This window comes from Nipponia nippon, unplaced genomic scaffold (assembly GCF_047370975.1).
Source record: "Nipponia nippon isolate SJK-2023a ecotype South Korea unplaced genomic scaffold, ASM4737097v1 scaffold_4, whole genome shotgun sequence".
NCBI classification, from domain to species: domain Eukaryota; kingdom Metazoa; phylum Chordata; class Aves; order Pelecaniformes; family Threskiornithidae; genus Nipponia; species Nipponia nippon.
In genome coordinates, this window is record NW_028262358.1 from 59,215,537 (window position 1) to 59,241,098 (window position 25,562).

At 38.2% G+C, this 25,562-nt stretch overlaps 1 protein-coding gene across 4 annotated transcripts in view; it reads left to right on the forward strand.

The window, feature by feature from the left end:
• Positions 1-25,562, forward strand: part of TULP4 (TUB like protein 4) — a 162,337-nt gene that overhangs the window by 10,670 nt on the left and 126,105 nt on the right. For 2 of the 4 annotated variants that reach the window (XM_087774614.1, XM_087774615.1), the window contains exon 2: positions 17,212-19,504. In XM_087774614.1, the coding sequence (XP_087630740.1) occupies positions 19,253-19,504 (252 nt within the window). In that variant the 5' untranslated portion in view covers positions 17,212-19,252. Of the gene's footprint in view, positions 1-7,780; positions 7,928-17,211; positions 19,505-25,562 lie in introns of all 4 variants that reach the window. The other 2 variants (XM_087774618.1, XM_087774616.1) reach the window with 2 other exon arrangements.

The following is a 25,562-nucleotide window of genomic DNA, read 5'->3' on the forward strand; positions in this document are numbered from 1 at the left end:
CTTTCTATTTTTTGAGAGACTTATTCTCTGTCTTCAGAGGTTTACTTGCCCTCTTTGGTAGCTGAGTAAATTTAGGGATCTCTCAGGGATTTAAATTCATCAAAAGATGATAATGCTGGCATGTTTCTTGCCTTGTCCCTCTGCATTTTTGAGCTTTTCTTTCAGGACAAGCTCCTCTGGCTGTGCGGTTGATACTGTGCATAGTTCCTCAGAGTGAGACTGTTAAGGTTTTTGCTCTCCGGACTCTGATGTTTGTTAGGTGGCCTGTAACGTAGTACTCAAGCGTTCTCTTTCAACCTTTTCTTGCAGGATATTTCAAGGCTGTCTGTTTTAAAGTATGAATAAGTGATAACAGGGAGGGAAAAGTTGTGGGAGATGCTGGTTTCCATACCAAATAAAACTCTCAGAAGTGCACAGCTTGTTTGGCAGCATTAGGATATCTAGTGCACTTTGCAGCACACTTGCTGTGAACTGACAGCGAAAGACCTTTTGTTCAGTGTTTTGGAAAATTTCAGGCCCAGAATTCTGGTCAAAACACTATTCAGACAAAAACCGGTATATAGCCACTGCTCTGAAAGCCATAATCTCTCTTATATTAAGGTTTTCAGACTTAATATAGAGATGTCCTGTACTCTCTACTGTTTGAAGGATCAAAGGCTTAAGAAACATGATAGTTCAAATTGTGAGTTATTTGCCCTAGCACCCATTCACATGGAGTATCTTCTGCAGATTTTTTCTGGTATTTACAAATAAAGTGGGCAAAAGCTGAGATTTTCCTAGAGTACGTTTGTTTAGTCTGTGTTTGATTTTTTTTTTTTTTTTTTTTGTGTGCTCTAAATTCTGAAATCCTTCCTGATGAGTTTAATTATAAACAAGACGTTCCCTCATGCTAGTGATAAGTCTAAATCTGCCTTGGGACAATTACCTCTTTCTTAGCATGATGTCAGTGGAAAGCCTGAAAATGCTGCCACACAGCAGCTTGCTTTCTCAGCTAGAAAAGAAATGTTTATTGTTGGTGGCTTGTTAGATCCTTAGTATCGTAGAAATTGATTTTATGTAGTATAATCATAACTTCCTTCAGTCAAGTGCGCTGGCTCTTTGTGGTTATACCCAAAATCAGCAGGGTATCATAGTGTGTTCATAGCTTGAGTGTATGAAGACATATTTTGCTGAACCTAGGCCTTGATCAGTTGGAAAGGTGGCTTCCCGCTCTCCACTGCTGGTTTTTGGTCCATGTTTGTGTCATGCAGAAACAAAAATGAAACGTAGGTATTGGTATTATACACAGGTTTTGGGTTGAGACAGGCATATTGGTTGTCAAAGAGGTATTTTTGTTTGTCCTGTCCTCTTCCCCCAGCCCCAGTCATGGTATATGATTACAGTAATAGCCAAAAATCTGTCTGGAAAGAATCTAGCATGAGGATAACACACTCTCTCCGTTCAGGAGTTTGCAATCTTTTTTTTTAAGGCAATCACCTATTGTATACTTCTATCAGTTGGGTTTTTACAGAAATAATATGAAAGGGAATCACTGCCATCCTAATTTTTTCATCAGCATTTTATCTCTGTTTTGCTTAATTGCTGATGGTACATTGTTTTTCTAATAACACACTCCTATCACCCTATGTGAAAAAATGTCTAGTTTATGGAGACAGGACTGTCTTGCTTAGTGGATTTTATGAACATGTCATTTCTCATGTCAAATGATTTAGCATTTCATTGGCATGCTAATAAAAAAATGCTTCAATAACTTTGGTTTTGTTTTCAGTTTTTTTTTTTTTTGAGTGTAAAAGTGTCTTACAAATGCTGTTGCTAGGCTGAAGGATACAGGTTCTCCCACCCCTCTCCCCCCAAACCCTGTAGCCCTACCAAGCTAATTAAACATCCCTTGTACTAGATGGCAGACGACGCTGTGTAGTGTGTGTGTACAGGCTGTTGGCCTGTTTACTCAGTCCAGGAAATTGATACCATGCCTGAAGTCTGATTCAGGCCTTTTGCCCAAGAGCTTTAGCATCATGGCTTCAAAATAAAACTGCATGAATTCCACATGTTAATCTGGTTCTCTTTTTACCCTGTGAACCACCTGCCTGTTCTCAGTATGACCTTAATTCACCCCATTTTCCCAGAAGGAAACTTGCTCCTTGTGTCTCTGCTTTCCTCTTAGAGGGATTCCCTCCAGCTCTGTCGTTAGCTGTGTGACCGGGATAATGTTTGTCATGACCTGATGTCTCAGCTAGAAGGGAGCAGATCAGTCACTGGTCAGATTGGAGCCAGTTTCTAAAGACTGACCTACTGCTGCCATACGACACTGCAGGGTTTGGCAAATAACCATTAACAGTTTTTCTTCTCGTGTGTGCGTACGTAGATGGCTTTGGGGTGGGGGGGAAGTAGAAATACTAATTTCTACATAGCTCCTCTATTATGAACCTGATATATGCATTGTTGATGCCATATTCATCCATCTGAAACCTTGTGTATGTTGAGCTTTGAGGTATGAAGACTGTCTTTTCCTGAAGTTCTAAAGAAATGAAACTAGTATGTCTAAAGAGCTTTAGCAGACAAAACGTGCCGAAGTCTGGCTGCGACAGTTTGATACGTCTTCTCCTGCTGTACCTGGTAGAGGCTATCACCAGTCCACTGCTGAATGATTAGAAGAGAATGTGTGCCTGTACATCACGCAATTTACTTTAGAGTTTGGCTTTTTAGCTTGGTCTTATCTTCATTGTCAGCTTTTAAACTGAGATTTTTTTTAAACCTTTTTGCATTGTGATGGAAGAGCAGACATGGGTCCGTAATGGAGGAGGAGCCTTTCTGACAATACCATAACCAAAAGTCTTTTTTTACTATGATATGTTAGAGAGCATTTACAGGACAGCTAAAAATGGATATAAAAAGATACTATTTTTAAGTTGAACTTTTTTCCTACGTCTATTGTAGTAAATTTAGCCTTTAGCATAAGTTGTCAAATTTAAATAAAATAGCTTTGCTAATAAATGAGTATGTATTGCTTAAATATTTTTTGCTGATGCTTTAAAGTACACGAGATCACTGAAATAAGGGAAATTGCTGGGTAAATAATTGGATTCAGTTTACTGAAGGGGCAGATGAGCTTGCAACGGATTTTCTTCAGTACGCATAGATGAAAATTGTGTGTTTATTTCAGTATAGTTTATGCCCATTATTTTTTTAAAGGAGAAACTGAAAAGGATTGTTCTCCTCTTGCAAAATGTTATTAAATAAATAAATAAAAATACATAATAAATAAATAAATAAATTTAGTTTTCAATGAAAAACATGATTAATAGAGGCATATGAATCCAAAACATTCAGTGTAGTTTTATTTTATTAGTAACATTCTTTAAATCTTGTAAAACTTGGATTTGTGTAAACGGAATTCTAGTTTCCTTTGAAACTAACTTGACATAGTTGTGAGTTGGGAAGATAATCCTAAAATGTAATCCTTTAATATATTGCAACTTTTTTTTGCTAACCCCAGCAACATTGGCGACATTGGATCTGACTGTTGACAGTGGTAACTTCGTGCTAGGCTGGATCTCATAACACTTCAGAGTACCTTGTGTGCTTGCAGTGTTACGTATCCATATATGTGTGTCAGTGGTGCATATATGGCAGTTTGGAGAACATCTTCTCCATAAAATGAGAAGGACCATTTACCATTCTTTGACATCAAATATGAAAATCACCAATCTGAATAAATGTGTGTTTAAATTATGCAATTACTTAAATGTGAATGCGTTATAGCATTACAGTTAGCAAAAAGAAATCTCAAATGTGAGGTATAAGCTATGTTTACTTGCAAATCAACATCAGTTTAAGGTTACTATCTAGTAACAGGCTTTCTTTCAGAAAAGGAGTAGAAATGCAAACTCAAATTAAAATTGCATATTTAAATCAAGTTTCCTTGGTTGATGATTGAAATAGTAACTATTCTTGGTTACTGTAAATCATTTTGAATTAACCTGACCTGAGTATCTGTCCTTCTGCGGTGAACTGCAGGAGAAGTGTTTGACACAAGATGTGTTTCACCAAATGTTGATGGATATTTTCAAATACGAGAACAAAAACCAGAATGTTGGTTATGGCTTTTCCTGTGGGTCCAAAACAGATAAGTTTTGAAGCAAGATGGAAAGGGACAGGAAAACATCACAGGAGCCACACTCAGTGGGTGATAGGACCTTAGCACAGACTGGAAGCCAGTAATAGTAAATTCTTCCTTCTTATTTCAATGCTATCTTTCCCTTCAGTATTAAGGAGGATACTCCAGCTCTGTCCCATGGGAAAGTTCCATGGTGCAGCTGAGCCAATCTAATATCTTTCTGTTTCTGAAAGGTCTCCCTGCACCTAAGTCTTGTGGGTCCTGCCTGCTCCTTTGCTTCAGCTCCGACACTCATCTGACCCTTCAGTGAGTTGATCCACGTCCCTAAGGCCACAGAATACTCCTCACTTTTTTAAGATTTATTTTCTGATGATTTAGGCAACTGAGTCTGCAAGGAGACGTCAGGCAGGCACCCAGCAGTGAACACAGGGACGAGGGCCAACCAGATCTAGGAAGGCAAATTGGAGTAGGTCATAGGGGTGGTGGGGTTTGCTTTTAGTCTGTTAGAGCTCTGGCTGATCTGGGTACAGTTCTGAGAAGCAGCAGTAAAGGGCATTGGCTATCAACCCATAGCAGTTGATTTGTACTTGGCTTTTGGCTCTTGCAAGGAGAGCAACAAATCCAAGAATCGCAGAACACGTTGCATGGGGGAATGCTATGAAACTCTAAGTGCCTTGCTATGCTCTGCTTAAAAATTTTGATGAATTAAAATGTTGGAGCATTGAGAGGGATTAATCCTGTGACATCTGTAAGGCTCTGTATAAGAAACACTGTTTTATTGTAGAACATCCCAGTGTATGTGCTCCCCATCTCACTGCGAGACTGACTGCCCAGCAGAAGATACTGTCTGTAATCAGATCCCTGCAGCTCTGCATTGCTCTAGTATGTCTGTCTAGAATCTAGCAGTCTTGCTTTATTTTACTGTTCATATTGCTCTCTGTGAGATGGACTTCTTCATCTGAAATGAAAATTTGTAAACATACAAGTGCAAACTAAAGCTTGTGAGTTACATTTATAAAAAGTCACGTTACTGGTTTCAGTCAACTGAAATATCAATTTAAAGTATTTTCTGGATGTGAGCTTTAGCTTCTCAAGCTTTAATCAACATAAGACATGAGGTGATAGTATGAGCTCTCCAGCCTTTTTTGCTTACATGAGTTGCAAGACTTCAGAAAGTACTTTGCTTCAGATGCTAATTGTAGTTCAGCAGCTAAAAAGAAATCTGATAGATTGGATAGGGTATTATCATTTTATTGATATTTTGCCCTTAAAGGGGAAAAAAAAAATCCATTAATTTTGTTAATGCTGTCTCCTACCTACTTGATATCCAGTAGAAATAACAAAAAAAATTTAATACATGCAAGATAATTACATGGACCAGATAGGCATTGCAGACAATTCATAGTTGCCTTGGAATACTGAGGGTAAAGTATCTCTCTCTCCATGGATGGAAATAGGAAAGAAGTTTTAGAGAGCTCCTAATCCTAGTTCTTTGCTTTGATCATTCTTGAGAGCAAGGGGAAGAAAATTTGGCTTTGTTAGCAGGCCCCTTAAATGCCATGTATGTGTGGGATCTTGTGGGTTTTACTTAGTTAAGGACTTTGTGTCCAGTAGGGATGGACAGGAAAGGATGGAATATTTGTTTATGGGTTTTGTGGTTATCCATCAGTAAAATGTTGTTTACTCCCATTCTTACTGATAGATTTTGGATGGTTTACTGTAGGAGTGACAATGTGGGGAATATTTGGAAGATAAAACTCTGACAAACTACAAATCTGTCAGTTGCATTAATTTGTAAAATTATTTGTTCCTATATGATAATCGTCTTTGGGGGTTTGCTTTTTTCAAGATTATAGTGGAACATTTATCCATTCGCTGTCTGTGTTACAGTTATTTAAAGGTATATTTAACATGTTTGGAACAGTGTATGCCATTTCCTTAGTCTGTCTTATGGCTTTGCGGTTCTATTAATGCACTGAAATGCTCATCCTAGGAATATTACGAGTTGGTTACTCATCATTCTTCTCCCAGATAATCCTAGCAGCATTTCCATATTCTGCTTTGACCAGTGGCGCAAGCATTACACAGCCCTTTGTACGAGAGAAACACATTGCAATATGGACACAAGGAGGAATAGCAGTGACAGTAGTACGGCTGTTGCTGTGGTGGTGTACGGTTATAAGCAAGACAGGATATTTAGGTGTAATGTCTTGTTTTATATCTTTTTAGAAAGAAATAGGATGATTTCAGGCAAACATAATCTGTGGATTATACACGAAGTATAACAGATTTTTCTTTTTTGGTTTTATATCTTACATCGTTTTAATCAACCAGCCCAATACAAAGTTGGTAGGTTGATGATGCAGTGAAGTCAGCATCTGTATTGGGTATTATTTCAGGTTTTAGAATCACTGAGTAACTAGATTTTCCCATATTTAATTTTCATTTTTCATTCTTTTAATAGTTAGGAATAGAATTTTTGTATCCTGACATTGTAATTTGTTTGTTCATCAGCTGTCTTTGTTTCAGACTGTCATTCAGTAGAACAGTAAGTGAAAAGTAATATATCATTTTAGTTATTGGGGTAGAATTTTCTTAAAATGTCATTCTTGAGTTACTTAATTTCAGAAGCTTTGTATCAGCTGTGTGGAATACTGTATATTTTACCTTTTTGTCTAAGTGATTTTTTTTTGTGCATCCATCTATGACAGATCAAACGTAATGGCTGTTTCAAGCAGATGCTGAAGTGTTGATTTCATTGCAATCTAGCTAATATAAATAGCCAGAAAGCATGTAGTTTTCTCCTAGTAACCTGTTATTCTGCAGTCTGTGCATAATACATAGTTAATGGAGAAAGTATTGAGATGTCATGACAGCATTAGATACTGAAGTAGTATACTCTTATGTTCCTTGAATCTAAAAAGAAACTGGAATATACTGATCCTCTTAAGCTATAGAATTGAAATCCTGAAAAAGATGTTTTCATGTAATTTGTTTTAATAGACTTTGTAAGCTCAAGGGGACCACTGATGCTGCAAGAGTATGATGTTACCTTGCCAAGCTGCTTACCAGAAAAAGCAGCAGAATTTTCCTTGAGCAGTTTGCAAGCAGACTTTTTCAATACAGAAAAAGAAGCTTCAGTACAGATGTTGAGTTTTACAGAGGGAATGATCAGGGTGGATTATATGTTACCGTTTTTTTTTTCCCTGATTGTTCTGCTTTTTCACTTCTTTGCATAGACATACAGAAATAGCACTTAATACAGTAAATATTAGGCTTTTATACAGCTCTGGAGGTACTTTGTGAAGTACTTATTTAATAAAAAAATGGTTGTACTAAACCAAGTTTGTCTAAACATATAGTAATTCTAGGCATAGAAGGAAAAAAGTTACTGTGTAAAATAGCTTTAAAATTTCAGGTCAAAATTATATTATTTATGAAATGACTTCAGATTGCTTTTATCTTATTGTTGCTTTCGGCTAGAATCTTGCAAGCATGATAGAATCCTAAAGAATTTACAGTCATATTAAAAAAAAAAAAAAAGGCAACCTTTGCATGAGCGAAGCATGAGTGCAGGAGTATGACCTATATTTGTCAGATTTAGCAGAAGCAGCCTGCTAAGTAGCACGTAATCTACTAAGTGCAATCATATTACTTTCCCAGATCCAAGTTTTCAAAATGAAGTAGAAAATGTATGAAGCTGACATTCTTCAGTATGAAGCTGACATTCTTCAGTCTTTTCTCTGGCTGTTTTGAAAAGTTTACCATCTTCATCTGAAGATCATTGTGCTCCTTGGGAAAGGCAGTAAGGTGAAACTTGGCAATGGGAAAGAAGAAAATCCAAACAAAGAATGCCAGTGGTTTTTCTCCTTCTGTTTAGTCGTGGATAGCTTTAGCTTGTGTGTATATGAATGCGTTAGCTCTGTGTGAATATTTATCTAAAAGGTATAGATTTAACTGCGATGATGAATCTTCCCTTTTGATTTTCATGCTTTGTAGATTCTGAAACTGAGCTTTACCAAAAAAAAAAAAAAATCTCATAAGCATAGGTTAGATAAAGATGCTGAAAGGCATTGAGAGTTTTGTATTGAGGAAGAGAAATAATTGGGTCTGAGAAGTTTGATAGTTACTGCATTTATATAACTTCCTGGGAAAAAGATGAGATAAAATTAATTACAGGACTAGCTAGGAAGTACTGAGAGTATTACTTTTACTTAAAAAAACCCACAGATTTACAACATTTGTTTACTTTCTTGGTGAAACCGGAATGTTTGTTCAATGGAAGAGCATTTTCCGTAACTGTGTAGAGATTATAGTTAGAAGCAAGCACCATCTGGTAGTTGTACAGGGTTAAATGAATTACATGAAGTCTGGCTATCTTAGGATGTTACCATGTTAAGAAATAGGTGTATCAATACAATATAAAATCAATAAATTTTATACTAAAAATTATAAATTTCAAAGGCTTGCTCTTTGCAGATTGACAAAGCTGAATGGGAAGAATTGGCATCTCAACTAAATTTTTAGTTAATTATAGAAGTGAATTTTATAAACAAAATTTGAGTAGTCTCTTTTTTTTACATTGACAGCATTAAAGTGAAATGTTCAGAATTCTTACTTAAAATAACTTACGTAGCTCCTTGAATGTATTTTTCTGGAATTTCTGAAAATCTTTTTCCATCCATTCATTTTCATCTGTGATCATTTTAACACGTATTTTTGTATCATATTTAAGAAAATAGAAGACACTGTCCTTGATAGCTGTCCTTCCACTGAATACTTATGTAATCAGCAATTTTTACCTATTATGGACTTCTTACTAGAAAGCCTGTAGTGTCACACTGTCATGCAAGAATGATAGGGCTGGTTGCGACTACAGCATAGTGCTGTTTTTTATCCCCACTTCAAAATGTTATATTTTATGTACCTAAATCTTTCATATGTCTAGCAAGAGCATCTGGCCAGGATGAAGATAGAATCATAATTGTGATGCCCTCTACAAAGTAAAAATAATTAGACACAAGACTGCTGTGCTAATTTACCTAGGTGCAGATTTGCCTTCCTGGCTTCAGCTTTCCCACCAGAGTGTGACTGTGCGTAGAGGATGCCTGCTTCTTGCTGGCCTCCGTGCCTCTGTCTGTACGGGTGACGAGTCAACACTTGGCATATTAATGCAGACAGAGCAGCTCAAAAACATCGTTCACTTAACTGAGCACATATGTATGCAGCTAATCTCATGCCCTCATGAGTCTTGCTAATGAAACAACACACGTCTATACAGAACTTTTTGCTTTGCTGCAAGCATTCATTTAAAGCTCCCAACTCTTATAAAGGGCTCTTCAGTGACTGTCACTTGTCAAGGTTGCTCTGAGGCAACCACTCTTTGAGTCTGTCTGTCTTCATGATATTATATTCTTTTAACCCGGAGACCTTAGCACAACCTTCCAGAACCTCAAGGAAAAAACATGGAACTTGAAGCAAAAAGGGGACAGGTATGGGGAGGAGGTGAAGCTGTTCCTTAGCTTTGCATCTCTCTTACGTGAGGGCAGGAGTATCCCTCCTCTCCATCTAGACCTCTGAGCAGTGGTTGTGAGGTGGGTGCAAGTCCTCCAATACAGACTGGAATCTTCAGTTACAGCACATTTGAGGGACAGTCAGGACTAGAGTTAAGTTCTTGATCACAAAGCCAAAGACCGAGAAACCTGAGTTCTTTGAAAACTGCAACTCTTTGTCTCTATGTATTTAAAAAAAAAAAAATCCAGCTCATTGAAGGTCTCCGATGTGAGAAGTGCCTTGCTTCGCAGCTCTAAGCGTGCAGCCTGTGGTGAGCAAAGGGCTGCGCGGTGGGAAGCTCATACCCGCAATCCACTTCACACCTGTGATGCAGCTTGCGGGTGTCACCAGGAGCTCCCTCCCTGCAGGCTGACGCAGCGTCCTTCCCTGCTGCAACACGCCGCGCTCAAACTGCTCTGTAGAGATGATCAGATTTCTCACTGAAATATGTCCTGCTGTCCAACAGAAATAATTCTTGTTTATGGGGCTCTTCTGAATTTTAAAAACTGGTGGCTTCTGTTATCTTCTCCTTTTGTCTCCCCCTCCTACTTCTCATTTTATTTCCAGTGTTGCAGTGCATGTGTCACATACAAAGGTGTATTGGGATTTTGGGGGAGGATATCAAAACTTCAATGTATGTTCATAAGAAAGTATTCAAAGAGCCTGTGGGCAGATATTGGAGATAATTAGGAACTAGCTGGAACTGCTGCAGGCTCGAGGGATGTTTGCAGGCTGCAGAATGTTCCTACGGGAAAGAAATTGCTCTGTAATTACAGGCAAGGTCAGCGCAGTCAGTTCAATAGAATAGAGATGGTAAGAGCTGGGGCTCCCTCCTTTGAAGATCTTTGAATGTCATTAACAAGACACAGTTGTTACCACTTTTTAAGTAAATGTCCCCTGAAGTATACATTGTGTAAGTGTTTGTGCTACAAGGACTGCAGCCCTTCCTTGAGAGAGAAGATTCACTCTTCACTCTAAGTGAAGTGAATTTCTTGGTCACATTTCACATGTCTTTTAATCTTTAGGGATTTTGAATGCGTGTTTCATGGTGTAAATCTCCAATTTGCTTAAAAGGCTAATATGTTTTATTTGTACATTTTTCTTTTCTGAAACAGGTCTTTCAACATCTCTCTGAAGTATTTCAGCCCACTTGAATTTATTTGAAAATGAGGCATATTTTCACGGCTGATGGGTAGCCTTGGCTCCAAGACATTGCAGTAGCCATCTTAAATTCATTCTTAAGAGACAAACTTTGCTTCCCTCCTTTCTGAGGGCAAACCCTTGAGTTCAAAAATACTCTGCCCAAAATTAGTCATCAGAAGCCTTCAAGTGGCAATACTAGTTGCAAGTACTCCTCCCTTCTGTTTCTCACTTGTGCTGTACAGATCCACTTTTTCCATTTTGCCAGTGCAGCTGAACGTGGGACCATGTTGGGACTGTGTCGGGGATTGATTCAACTTAAAACAAAAAAGAAAAAGTTTTTGAGCACAGTACAAACTGATTGAAATCTAGGCTGCTGTGATGCCATACCTCACACCCTCTTTCTTAAACTGGCAATAGTGCCGCTGCACGTGCATGGTGAGCTCACTAAGGGAAGCTCCCTTAAAATCGATTGCTGTTTTTGGAGGGCAAGTTTTTGGCAAGATCAGCTTCCTGAACTGCACGATTGGAAGAGTGCTGGTGCTTGCGTTAGGAGAGGCTGGAGGCTTGTATGGCTTGTAACAAGGGAAGCTGAGAGTGTGGATGAATCTAGCAAACCAGATTTATATTGGTTAAGCTGTTGTGAATCTTCATTTCTGAAATTTTTAATTGGATCGTTTCTCTGATGTAGTTTGGAGTGTAGCACCTTGAGCAATCATCCTGGCTTAAGTGAGGGGCTGTGCTAGGGGCTGAGCAAGAAGTGATGAGGGCTGTGGGAGCAGAAACATCTTCCGTTTGTCTTGCAGCTGAATGCTTGGTATTGTGAAGTCTAGCCTTCAATTATTTTTCTGGTTTGCTTCCCTGCCATATAAGCATAACAGATCTAGAATTACTTGACTCAGAAATATCCCATGAGTGTGTTTGACCAGTAACTGATTAAAGGGACTTGCAGCAGTTCTTCCACAACTCAATATAATATTTATTCACCTAAAGTATATAGTTGGTAAAGAAAGTGTTTAAAAAAACAAACCAAAACCAAATAAAGCCCTACACCTAAGTTAGGTACTCTATTTCTTGCATGTTTTGATAGGTTCTGTTAAGCTCAAATAGCCTTAGTTTTGGGGCTGAGTCTGTTCTGCAGTGCTTTTATCTTTTCTAACTTCTTTCCCCGTGAACAGCATAACTGTTTACCTCACTTCCTCCATAGGCTGGGTTTTTAACAATTCACTGTATTTCATGTCTTCAGGCCTCCACCTTTTGGAGAGTGTGTATAAATTTGGCAACTCACAATTAATAGCTTCTAACGGTTTGCTGAGGACCCTTGGTGTTTTTCTTGAAAATATTTTTCCTGAAGGCATTTTTAAATTTGTTTCTTACTTGTTCTTTCTAACTGTATTTTTTAATTTAACTCCCATTTAATCTGATGGTGTAGCATCAAGCATTGAAAGTGGAGTGTATATAATAGTTCTAGAAATAATACAAATATTTCCCTTATTTTTCATATAAGACAGCTATACATGAAAAAAGATCTTGCACTTTAAAAAAATGTATACAACATACATATATTGCCTTCTCCCCTATTACAAGAACCCAAGAGGGTCATTCAGCACATCAGAAATGCCGATCAGCTACTACTATTTTTTATATTCACTTCTCTGAGTGTAATGTGGTGGAGGAGATGGTTGTAAGTTTGTCGGAGTATTGCATTGAAATAAATTTTGTCACTATTCACAGTGAGTGTCTGCTGAACAGCTGCTAATACAAGCTTCGCTTCTCTCACTATGCCAACAAATACATTTTCTGTGAGTTTTATTTGCTTAACGATACACAGTGTCTGTATTAATGGGCTGGCAGTTATTATCACAGTGCCTGGCTTACACCTTTGTTACATATCTGTTTCTCTGCAGCTGTGCTGGGGTTGCAGATCTCTTTACATCTCTGATTAGCATGACTGACTGTCTTGCCCAGGCCATGCAGCTGTCCCTGAGCAGGGGAAGAGCTTCTAGAATTACCCAAGGGCAAACATTGTGGAGAGAAAACCATTTAAGAACAAACAGAACAAAAATCAAGCATCTTCTAACTTTTTTTTTTTCCTCTCTGCTCTTCCTTCATTTTTCTAGGGGTGAGGAACAACCACTAGTTAGCTTATTGGTATTTGTTTAGAATCATGTCCTCCAAATTAATTTTGTATTGTTGTGTAATATGAAAGAAAGGTGTTAACCTCAATGACTTAAACCACAATGGAAGGTGAATAAAGCAAAGATAATGAGAAGAGGTGAGTGAAAGAGGAGGAAAACCAGTACTTATTCAGGTCAAAATTACATTTTCTCCCTATGGAATCGGCCTTTTTTAATGGAAAAAAAAAATCCTTTTACCTCCAAACCAGTTATCTTTTCTTGTATGTACTTCAGCCTTTGAGGAATTCAGTAGTTAATTTTGTTAAATCATTTTCTTTCCTTTTCGATAGGATTATTTAATAATTTATATTACTTTATAAGTTGGACTAAACAAACAACAAAATGTATCATCTTGCCAGCTTCTAGCTCTATAGTATTTAGCCCATAATATAGTGACTGCATTACAGAATGTGCCAATTTTGTAGTATAGTGTTCATCAGTAATGTTGAAGGTTACTCCCACAGTGACCATTTGATAGCTGGTGGGATCATCTGCCATCAGCTTGTGCAGAACCAGTTGTGGTTTGAACCTTCAGAACAAAATGCAAGTTCATGATCTCGCATTTTTTTAGAGTATCTTGCTGTCTTCATGGATACTAGTGTATTTTTTTCCCTTCTTAGACTGTAAAGGGAGGGAAAACTGCAGTGTCCTTTGACCTCATGCAAGTTTGACAGGAAGGAAATCTGGTTAGGCTGAAAAATCCTGAAACGTGGTAGCCTGACTTTTCAAAGACTCTGTAGCTTGTGTTTCTTTCCATAAGATGTTTGGGCAGTCACAATCTTCAAAATGCAGGCTGTGAGTCCTTTTTTGGTTTGTTTTTTTTAAGATAATAATTTAGACATAATGTTTACTCACCTAAATTTTCCTTCTCTGCTGTCCTTCTCCTCCCAGTCTCCTTCTGTCCTCACCTTCAGATACTCTGCTCTGGAGCCTTGGAGAGTGGGGTTTTGAATAAACATAAAATGCTGAAGAGCTTGCTGCAGTATTGGTACACTTGGCTGTGCATGACTTCTTTCTGTCAACAAAAGAGACACCTCAATGAAAGATGCATGAGAACAAGCAAATATTTTTCTCGTTGTCCAACTGTGGCTTAACACTTACGCTTTATGTGAGTTAATGGGAACAGTTAAGAGGTAAAAATGATGAGTTAAATATTGACACTAAAATATGAAAGCCACTGTTAATAAGCTCATTTTGTAAAATTAATACCTAAATTTATGTCTATAATGTGGAAACATAACTTGTTGCTGGTTTTGCATTCGAGAAGAGCTATGCTTTCAAAGCGAAATCAGCTAAAATACTCGTAGACCCTTCCTTCCTGTGTCACAGGTCTAATATGTTTTTGTCTCATTAGGTATCTGTACTTAAGAAATGTTTTACATCACTGGGCTTAGACTCAAAACAGTATTAGGGGATGAGTTCAAGTAGCACCTCCCTTTATTAAAGCCAAGTTCTCTTTATATGGGGAGCTCAAACTGAATTCAGACTAGTGGTAAGATGGTGCAAGTAACACCTAGTTCTTCTACAATGCTTTTTATCCTTGACTCTTACACGTGCTTAACAATAGAGGTAGTAACCATTACCCTTGTGTTTCATGGTGGGGAAAAAGAAGGCAAAAAGCTTGGTTTAAACATGTGAAAAAGAGCAGAACTGTGGGACTGCTGTAATGGAGGAAGAAGGGGAGGGTGTTTTTCTGAATTAGTTACTGATTTTCTTGAGGGAAGACTAGCATCTGAATCTTTTAATTAGGTTATTTCTTAGGAAATACCAAGTGGGTGAAAATGGAGAGAGGAATGGAAAGAATTAACTCTTAATATATAATATATGTAATCTTAATTCAGTTTATCTTTTGAGTGTTTGACACTACAGTCTTAAAAGTATTTTTTAGCTTGTCTACTGAATATAAGTACAACATAAAGGAAGTGTTGACTCTCAGTGATTTAAAGGTAAAATATTCTTGTAGGGTGTATTGTATTGAGAGAGAGGTATTTGAATAATGACTGACTTTATTCCATTTGTAGTTTAGATTTTCCTTGCTCCCTGTCCAGCATTCCTAACGCAGTTAGGATATTTTTAAGAGGAGAAGCCTTTGGTTTGTCTAATCTTGAAAGTGATGGTAAACAGGACTCAGGTGAGAGAAGGTTATTGGCCAAGATGCAGAAGAATCCTTTTCTCAAACTTGTTAATTTTATATGCAGTGAATAAGGACAGAAATTGCATACAGATTTTGTGCAAAGCCACTGCATCTATAGTTGTCTGTGTTTTAAAATCCACTTGTAAAGTCATGGTACTTGCACAGTTCAAACAATTCTGTTTAATGCTTAACTCATGCCGCTCTAATTGCTGTTTCAGAGACTTTCTGTTTTCTCGGTAAACCAGGTTTTTTTGTTTCTCTGTAGGATTAGTAAAGGCTTGCATCATAATTCATATGCCACTAATATAAAATGTCAACTCTTGAATGCAGATGTTTGTTAGGAAGACCCCAGTGGGTATGGAAATAATAGCACTGACCCCTCACGGGATCAAGTTTGCTTATGGGATAAATGCAGAAATTCTTCTTCAAACCATTGTGTTCTGAAAGTTTTCCTGAATTTTCCTTTATATGAACTTTCTTTGGACTGTAATTAAGAAGCACCATAAATCTGGAAAATCTGGGTGACATTTCTCATATCTTCATGCTATGATGAAAAGAACTGGTAGCAGCCATTATTTTGAAATCTTTGGTTAGTTGTAATGCTGAGAAGTTCTGGTAGTGACTCACCAAACCTCACAGACAGTGTTCCTGATAAGTGTGCTAGGCAAATAGTGTTGTAAACTATTTTATGACCTTGCCTTTATATCTATAAATTTGTTTTCTTATCTTTTTCTCTTTTAAAAAAAAATCTTATTGGTACATGTATGCTAGACTGAAAAAGGTGGTTAATTACTCAAAATGAGAGGTTAGTACAGTGCCGTATGTAATATAGACAAGACCATTTTTACAGCTCTGATGAATGTCATGGATGCAATTCTTAATTTAAATGAGCTCTCTTTAGCAGTAACTGTATAGATGCAATAACTGTGCGTATGTGTGCACTTCAGATACAACTTTTGGAATATCCTGGACAGCCTTTTGCTTGGTCTCTTCTACTCTATTTACAGTCTTCTGTATATAACTGAATTTGGGTAATTCCACCCCTCCACCACCACCCCCCTTTTCAAATGGAGACTTATGCAGCATTTGAGTAGTCTTTAAAATTCATCTGTACTGATTCAAACTTCTAAGCTTTAATTTTGGAGTACCTCAGATCTCTTTAAAGCAGAGGAATCTTCTCAGTCTCCTTTGAGACTGATAAGTTTAGCACTGTACTTTCATGGTTTGGACCATCTTTCACATGAGGAAAGTCTGAGAGAGCTGGGACTGTTCACCCTGGAGAAGAAAAGGCTCAGGGAGATCTTTTCAAGGAGTATGAACACTTGATGGGAGGGAATGAAGATGAGGGAGCCAGGCTCTTTACAGTGGTGCCCAGTGACAGGACTAGAGGCAATGGGCACAACGTGAAACACAGGAGGTTCCCTGTGAACATCAGGAAACACTCCTTTACTGTGAGGGTGACTGAGCACTGGCACAGGTTGCCCAGGGACGTTGTGGAGTCTCCATCCTTGGAGATACTCAAAAGCCTCCTTGTTCCAGTCCTGGGCAACTGGCTCTAGGTGACCCTGCTTGAGCAGGGTGGCTGGACCAGATAATGTCCAGAGGTCCCTTCCAACCTCAGCCATTCTGTGATTCTGTTCGTGTGCCTCGGGGTCTAACTCTGTGTCTGCTCTGTCATTGAGACCTCCCTTCCCTACCCTCACTCCAAAGTTGTGGAATCTTTGTTTAAGAGCTTGCCCCAGTGACTGTGGCCAAAAGAAAGTTCCTCCCCGTGCCCCCCCCCCCCCCCCCTATCCTTCCTGGATATATTTCATTAGTTATACCTGTCAATTGTGAAAGTTTTGGGAACTTTGGAAATGAAAAAGAAAATTTTGTAGTTTGTATTTGTGTGTGTATCAGATACATATGTGTGTGTGTCTGAATATTGCATGTATCTATATATAATGTAGATATTTTATAGGAGCCTGACATAAAATCCTTAATCATAATGCTTTGATTACCGTAACAATAGTCCTTTAAATTGTTTTGTGGCTTATTTTATTAACTTTTTTTTTTCTTTTTTTTGTATGTGTATGTGCTTTGTCTTGCAGAGTTGGAAGAATCCAGGGATTTCAAGCTTTCAATGACGGGCATCTCACAAGATTACCACAGCTAAACTGAAAAGGCAGATGCAGCTCTGAGTACCAGATTGAGTGAGCTGGTGTGTGCACTGCATGTACATGAAAACGCACATGTTTTTGTCATCACATAGACTTACTCTTGCATATTCCTGAGAGCTTCGCAATTGATGAAATTTAATTTGAGAACCAGATGGAGCACCTTTGCAGCACAGGAATCGGTAACCCATGGAAAGACACCTGCCAGTAATGTTCAACTTTCCACATGGTCTTCACTGGTGAAAAAGGTTTGCAAGAAGAGGAAGAAAAAACACGCTCTGCACAGAAAAAGCCTACTAAATACCTCCACAATCTAAATCAATAGCTGCGAGGGAAACGGAAGAATACAGAGGGTAGAGGAAACTGATTTTGTTGTTGCAGAGGAATAATGTATGGTCTTTGGCACATTTTGATTTGGGCTCAATAGATTGTGAATGGACTAATAAATCGTGACCATATGTTGAGTAATGATGACTGGAAGTAAAAAAGTTGAGGAACTATGGGACAAGTCTGGGCACTGAACTGAGCAAACCTCGTCGTCCTTCTTGAGTTAACCAGGTCATCAAACTTGCATATTCTTTCTCCCTCTCCTTTTTCCTCTTTTCACTTAGTGTGGTATAAATACTAATTAATTGAGCTCATAAATGTTATTCAAATAAAACAATTGGAATACTTCATATGTTTCCTTCTTGTACAGCTGCAAATGTTGTGTCTGGAACTATGAATCTGTGCTGTAGACAAGCATCAAGAAGGAAAGATCCAATCAAACAATCAAGGAAAATACCTAGAGAAATAGTGAACCCAGGAAGTCAGATTTTTAATGCTGCTTCTCTTTCTTTTTTAGATGATTATATTTCTTCCTTCTTTGAATTTTAGAAGATTTTGAAAGAGTGCTTACTTGATGTGCTTTAATTCTGGCATTTGTTTTTTACGGTAGGATGAAAAGTCTGTGATTCCTTGTAGCAGAAAAAAGGGAAAAGTAAAGGAAAAACAGCTTGACATTTTAGCCTGTTTCGGAGGAGAGAGAACTTCATGGTTCACCTGAGGCAAACTTATCTGCTTTGAAAGCTAAAAGCTTTAAGGCATTTTTGATTCTGCTATAAATGAAGAGGGGTTTCTTTTTCATTCGTGTGTGGCAGCAAAAAGTGGGAAAGCAGGCAAGATAGCGTGATAAACAGTTCAGGCTGTGTTGGGTCTCTGGTGGAAAAAAAGTGCTGCAATGAAAATTGGATTGGCTTTGGATTGCAAAAACTTTTGAGTCCAACGAGCGGTTCAGTACCAAGAGGGATTTCCCAGCTGGCCTGGCACACCAGTGCCTGCACAAGTTCGGGTCTGTTGTTTCGCACGGTTTGTGTGCCTTTTTTTCCCTTTATGCAATCTCTTTCAGCTTTAGCAGCAGAAATACATCAGATGGAAAAGATATGCCAGAGGGCAGCTTGGAAAAGATGAATGTCATATATATACATATATATGTACGTGCGTGTGTTTAAATTTCTGCAACTGAACTTCTGAAGAAAATCTGACTGGAGGAAATCTTAAAAGCCTTAAGTTACTTGAAACCTACACATTTGCAACTCTTTGTCTCTGGAATTGCATTACGTTAAACTGGAATCTCAGGCTGTATAAAGATTATATCAAGTTGAGCAAAAAGATGACTTAACCATTTCTTGAGCGCCTCTTATGAAGTAGCTGTTTCTCCAAAGGATAAGTGCACCCTCACTCTACAGACTCAAAAAAAAAATGAACCTGAATTTTTTTTTAAGTGTTACTTTTTCTTAGCCAACTGCCATCATCTTTTATAGAGGAATTTTTCACTATGCATTTGGTGGATATTTATAAACACTGACCCCATCCTCCTCCCTTTCAATGATCTATCCCAGGTCAGTCTTATCAATAAAAAAAAAAAAAATTGATTTAAATTTTGTGCACTAGACATATTACTTTCTTATGTCAAAAAATAAAATATTTAAAAAGCATGTATGCAGCAGTGGAACATGGGCCTGTTCTTTGCAGCGATTCCAACATCCTCTGCCTCTCCTGGAAAGGGAGAGTCCCCAAAAGTGAGAAGGAGAAACCGGTGTGCAGGAGGCGGTACTATGAGGAAGGCTGGTTGGCAACAGGCAATGGCAGAGGAGTTGTAGGCGTCACTTTTACTTCCAGCCATTGCAGGAGGGACCGGAACACCCCTCAGAGAATCAACTTCAATTTGAGGGGCCACAACAGCGAGGTAAGCAAAATGTGTGTTACACTTTAAAGGAAACGATAGCAATCTTTTTTTTTTGTTAGTATTTCTACTTGAAATTTGACAGGGCGGTATGAAGGAGGCTCAGGACTAACCCAAATATGTTTGGGATCTGTTGGAGTCTTTCTAGTAACTTCACGTACATGAGGCTGATCGTGGAGAGGTTCTCTGGAAATGGGTCTGGTTTTGGTTTGGCCTGTTTTCTCCTACATTCCCCAGCACCTCCCAGTTTCCAGGCAAATTGAATAAATGTGTGTTAAGGGAGTTAAAAATTGTGATGGTTGACTGCTTTTACACAGTATTAAAGTCTGGCTTGGAAGACTGATGGAAAGGCAGGGGAGTGAGAGAGGAGCTCAGTTGAAGCCTGCCAGTTTTTCAGAAGCTGCAAACTGGAATGGCCCGTGGCAGGGGATAGCTGTCATCTCTAGAAAACACTTTAATTTTGTTAGAAAAGGGGGCAAGTGGGACTTCTCAGAAAAATGTTAACATGCCCTGCAGTAACATACTGTAACTTCAGAGTGCAAGGCATTGTTCTGACTACAACGATACAAAATCTTTTCCATTTATTTTTTCTGAAAGGGATAAATCTGTTGGTAAAAGCTGATATTTCAGCTGTGCTTTACCATCTTCCTGGCACCTATCTCTTTCTCTGTATAACACTTCATGGGAAGTGCAGATGATGCCCAGTAGCATACAGAGTGTCTTGACCAGGTGTGAGGACTTAGTCTGTTTCTGCTTTTTAGTTAGGCTGCGTTTGGATATGCTCTTTGAAAAGAATCTGTCCAAATCAAAGCTCTGCTGTTGGGTTAGTGGGTGGAATGACATTGTATGTGCTGATATTAAAACCAAAGACAGAATGTGGTTTTTCTTGTCTTCTGTGCTACTTAATCATTGGACTCTAATGTATGTCGCCCTTTTGACATAAGCCGCACCAAAGATTTAGAGGTGGATGGTTTTGGTTCTTGTGTTAACATTAATAGCAATCTGTTTTTAAGGAAAAAAGGGAGCAGGGGATAAATATTTATAATTGTTCCACATGCTTTGTCTATATGCAGGTGCGTAGGTGTATTGTAAATTATACAGACTTTTATATTTATAGACAAGAGACAGATTCATGTATATATTTGTATCAGGTTCATTCAAAAAATTACAGCCACCTTTTCCCAAAGGGAAGAATGATGTTTGAATCCAGCATTTTGTTTTGAGCCATCTCTAGTTGTCAGTATAATTTTCAATTGCAAATTGCATTTTGTTTTTGAAATGTGTGATACAATGATGACTTTTTATTTCTCCGTATTTTCTTCTCTAACTTTTCTGTGAACCTGGGCACCTGTTTTTCTCTTTTTGCACAATATGTGTCTTGGAAACAATAGAGGAAGTGCTGTTTATGGGAACGTGAAGTCTTGTTGCAGGATGTGGAAATATAAGACTAGGTTTAAGTATGTGCCACTTAAGTGGAGAAGATGCTGATGTGCATGCTGCCCTTTGGTTGCTGCCCTTTGGTTTTGGCTAGTTTTGCTTTGTTAACTCAGTTGGCCGTTAGATTCTCCTTCTGGGTCACTGCATCGTTGCTGTGTGGATTGAGCAGTGCTGTTTGCGCATCCTTTCACCTGACAGTGATTGGTACGAGAGAGACTCTCAAATGAGGAGAAAATGTTCTGTTTGAAATTTTTTTTAATTTGGGTGCTTAAAATGTGCTGGGTTGAGCTTGTCATTAAGAGTTGTCTTTCTGTAAGTAATCCTCCTGATAGCAGAAAATGTGTGAATGACCAGAATAGAGACTGCCAATTAATTTCTCTGTACGGCACTACAAAACTGGTATGGTGGGGTCAAAAATGTGTCATACTGAAGGAAGAAGAGAAGTGCAGCTTTAGTGCAACCAGCTTTCTGTGATGAGTCTGTGGCTGCGATCAGATTTTCTTTCTGGCATATTTTTTTGAGCATTGGTGTAGATGAAAGTTCGTCCTTACAAGACGGTGTGTTATACAACATTCTTCACCAGGCTTACTGAATGTAACCCTTTTATAGAAGAATTCTACTGATTTTGGTAGGAACGAAACTGTAATACAGGATTTGTTAGTTGTAAAAGGTATATAGTTGAATGGACAACAAGATTTTTTCTTTAGAAAACACCTTTACTTCTAAATGTGTCTGTTGAAAGGTTCTTTAAAAGAAAGAAAACATTGAACAGCACTGCTTATTGCTTATATTTGCATAAGAAGTAGTAAATATTTTGTTTTCCCATTCTCATGTTAAAAAGCAAGCCAACAACAACCTTGTGCCTTCTGTGTAAGTTTTACAATGGAAAATACTAATTCTGCAAGCATATTCTGGTATTTGTGTCTGACGAAAGCTGTGTTTGTTTTACAGCATGTGCCCAAAGGGATGTGGTTGACTTAAAACTTTAAGAGCCTGTGTGGTTCACTGACCAGTTCTAGGAGCGTACTGTATTGTCTTGTTCCCAGAAATGGTGATTTATACCTCTACATATTTTTCTCTGGGGTAAAGCTACGGTGACAAGTCAAGTTTACTGCTTTTCTGACATATGTTGCTGCTTTAATATTAATATGCATTCAATTATAAAGTGTGAAATGCTGTGATGAACAGAGCAGAAGAGATGAAAATACAGAAGCTAAATGCTTTCCATTTGGGGTATAATTAGCAATATGCTGTGGGCAGAGCAGTACATTGTATTTCAGTTTTAGGGTGAAAATCTGGAAAAGGTAATGCGGCAGTGCTGTTCTTTTGGCAAGAACGTGAGGCTATTTTTAAGTGGGTTATGAAGGTGGATGCTAGTGATGTATTTTTGCTATGTTTTTATGATTGCTGAAGAGATTCACTGAAACCTTCTTTTGGTACACAGCTCCTTTTTTGACTGTAATAGCATGCCTGTAGCATATCAGAACAAATAAGAATGAAGAATCCCCAGGACTGAATTACTGACACGCATATTGCAGTGGTGGACTTGCATGACTCATCGCATTGAAAAATAATTGAGAATGAAATGCTTTGTAGCATGAGCCACGCTTGTGTTTTTACAATTGCTTCAAGGTTGGTTTTTAGAATTTGCAACTAGGAAGTGGCTGCCATATTATTTTAATTAACAACTTCAGTTTTTGTAGTTTCTAAGGAGAACCACAGGGATTAAAATAAGCATATTCCATTTATTCTGTGGCAAGAGGTGAAAATACTGCATTTTGTGATAGATTTTTTTTTTTAACTTTGGCATTGCATTTACAGTCCTGAATCTCATTTACGTAAGGCTCAGCATTCTAAAAATGAAAATTTAAATGGGCACGTATCAAAGGCAGAAGCAACTTTGATGCAGAAAGAAGGGGAAATGCGTGTTGTGCAGCAGTTGTGCAGCTATGATGTGTTTCACGTGTCATGGGAACGCCTTGCATCTCTGACCATGGAATGGGAGGTGTCTCTATGAGGGTAGGTAGTGGACAGAGCAGATGTGAATGACTGCAGAGGCACATGGTTCGGTTTGGCTTTGGAGCATTTCCCTTGGTCTGGGAGAACAAACTGGTGGAGGCTGGTGTTCAGCGGGTTTCTTTAAGTCTGGCAGAAAGGTTAGAGGGCAGGAAGATGAGCCATTGTACCACAGTGTGTGAATTAGCAGCCAGGGAGCAGAGATGCGGTGGCCTAAAATACCTTCCCCTCCCCTGAATGTGTAAATGCAATGCTGTGCAGAAATTAAAGAGTGAAATTTAAAAGTCTCTGATTTTGACCTAACTTGACTTTCCTTGGCTGCACTGGGAAAGAGTGTTAGAAAAATAATTGAGCATATTCTTTTTATGACTCATTATTTCTGTGATAAATTAAGGATTAAATGAAAAATATCTGGTCACTTCAGCAAGGTCAGGGTTTCACCCAGTGTGACTAGTAGGCTCTGAAGCATGCCAGGTTGAATATAGTTTTTTATAATACCATGGAGACGCTAGCTTTCAGCTTCTGGCCCATCCTGAGGTTTCTGGGGAAAAATTTTCAAGGGGATCTGTGAAAGATAATCAGAAAAAAAGCCCAACCTTATCCTTAGTGGGTTTCAATTAGCCTTACAGGGATCTTCCCCTCCACTGAAAAATTTACAGGATGTCTGTAAATCAAGGTGGTTGGATGGTGCCACTGTAGGTATTTCTCTTAAATGGGTTCTATTGTGTCTAGTGTATCAAGATGGTAACAGTTCCTATGGCACTTAATGTTTCTTAAATTATTAGTGTTTAAAAAAATGTTTTGCAGGTGTATATTTTTCTTTTCACTGTGCTAACTAAAAAGACACCTTTGATATATTTAATAAGATTCAGTATGCTAATTGCTGGACTGAAGCATTAGAAAGTAGTGCAAGAATATGCAAATACTGATGCAGTGAATTAAGTAACATGCTGAATACATTATTGAGTATGCATAGCATTTTTTACTGTAAACGTAAAGTAAATTGCTCATTTATTTACATTTGAGGTTATTTGAGTGTCCTAAGTGCATGACGACAGCTGCAAAACCCACTCTGTTTTGTTTAGCACAGGATTTAGAAGTAGATAGGGACATAAACATATCTCAGCTGGACTGTCAAATGAATTATTTTTAGTTACAGCTTTTCAAAGGAATACTGTCCTTTAAAAATATTCAATAAATGTTGCTTTTCATACTACATTAGTTATGGAAGTCTCTGCAGAGTTCTTGGTTTTGTTTTGTTTTAGAGTGGAAGGAAGTTACAAATAGTTTTTCCTGTTTTAAAAAGAAAGCTATTCTTTATTCTGTCCACCTTTTTGACCTTGTATGTGAAAGTTCTGAGCAATTCTGGCAGAGCAGATTCGTTCCAGAAGTCTATTGCTTGCATAGGAAAGAAGTTAAAAAAAACCAAACAAACCTGTTCAGTAATGTTTCTTGGTTTGTAGTGTTACTGGAAAGAATATAGAAAAAAAATATAGGAAAAACTTTTTTTTTTTTTCCTTTAAACTTTGTCTGTTTTAATTGTAACTAGCATTTGAACCTTAAATGTGATTTTTATTATGATTCCTGGACTGAAAAAAAAAGTCAGCATGTGAGTCTTGTCAGCATGGGTGCCTCGTATCAGTCATTGCCTTCAGACATGGCTGGAACAGTTGTTACTGATGAACACTTAAGAAATCTTGAGGTAAAGCGATACCATAATGATGCCTTTTGGCTATAGAAGCCTCAGTGGTACAAGACATTCACTGATGTAAACTGCAGTGCTACTGCAGATCATGTCTCCCGCTTTTCTGTCGCTGCGCACAGAACACAGGACACGGTTAGTTGGCAGAAATACCATCTTTTTGTTAAAGCAAGCTAGCGTAATTGGAAAAGACAGACAAGCTTTTGGGCATACAAGGTTTTGAAGAAGGACTTGTATTTCTGAAAACTTGCCCAGTTTTTACAACCCTGCTAGCTGATACAATGCTACATCTCTGCAAAACATGCCCTTCCTCTGTCCTTAAAATATTATGGCTACAGAAAAATAGTGCTGCAGAGAGAGGCAGAATTAGTGCTTCTGTGGGAAGTGACTTGTAGGAGAACAGGTCCTGCGCCTGACTGGGTTGGCTCTGTTAAATGTGTATTGTGACTAATATTTCCAGGCTTTTCTCACTACTTATTTTCAGAAAGGGCAAACACAGTGGGATTTCATGCAGGCTTCTTCTTAGACCTTCTTGAACTGTCTGCTCTGCACTCGGTCTGGGTGTTTGAGTGCTTTAATTTCTTAAAACAAGTATTAAAAGAGCCAAAATGCATTTTAAACCCCTTTGTTAGTCTTTTTCTTACCAATCTTTTAAAATTATTACTTTTAAACCAAACTTTTGATGAAGCTTAAACATGCTCTGTGGCATGCAGAAAGTGTCTTTCATAGCCTTCTCTTAAGAGAATTAGCAATGAAAATAAATGGAGCTGGAGGTTGGAAGGAATTGATCCACTTCCCTTAACTGAGGAATAGCAGTCCTGCTGCTTCCCATTTCTGTGCCCTGTATCAGTTTGCAAACCCCAAAGTATGGCCTAAACTGTACCGGTACACTTTCTGTATAGTTTG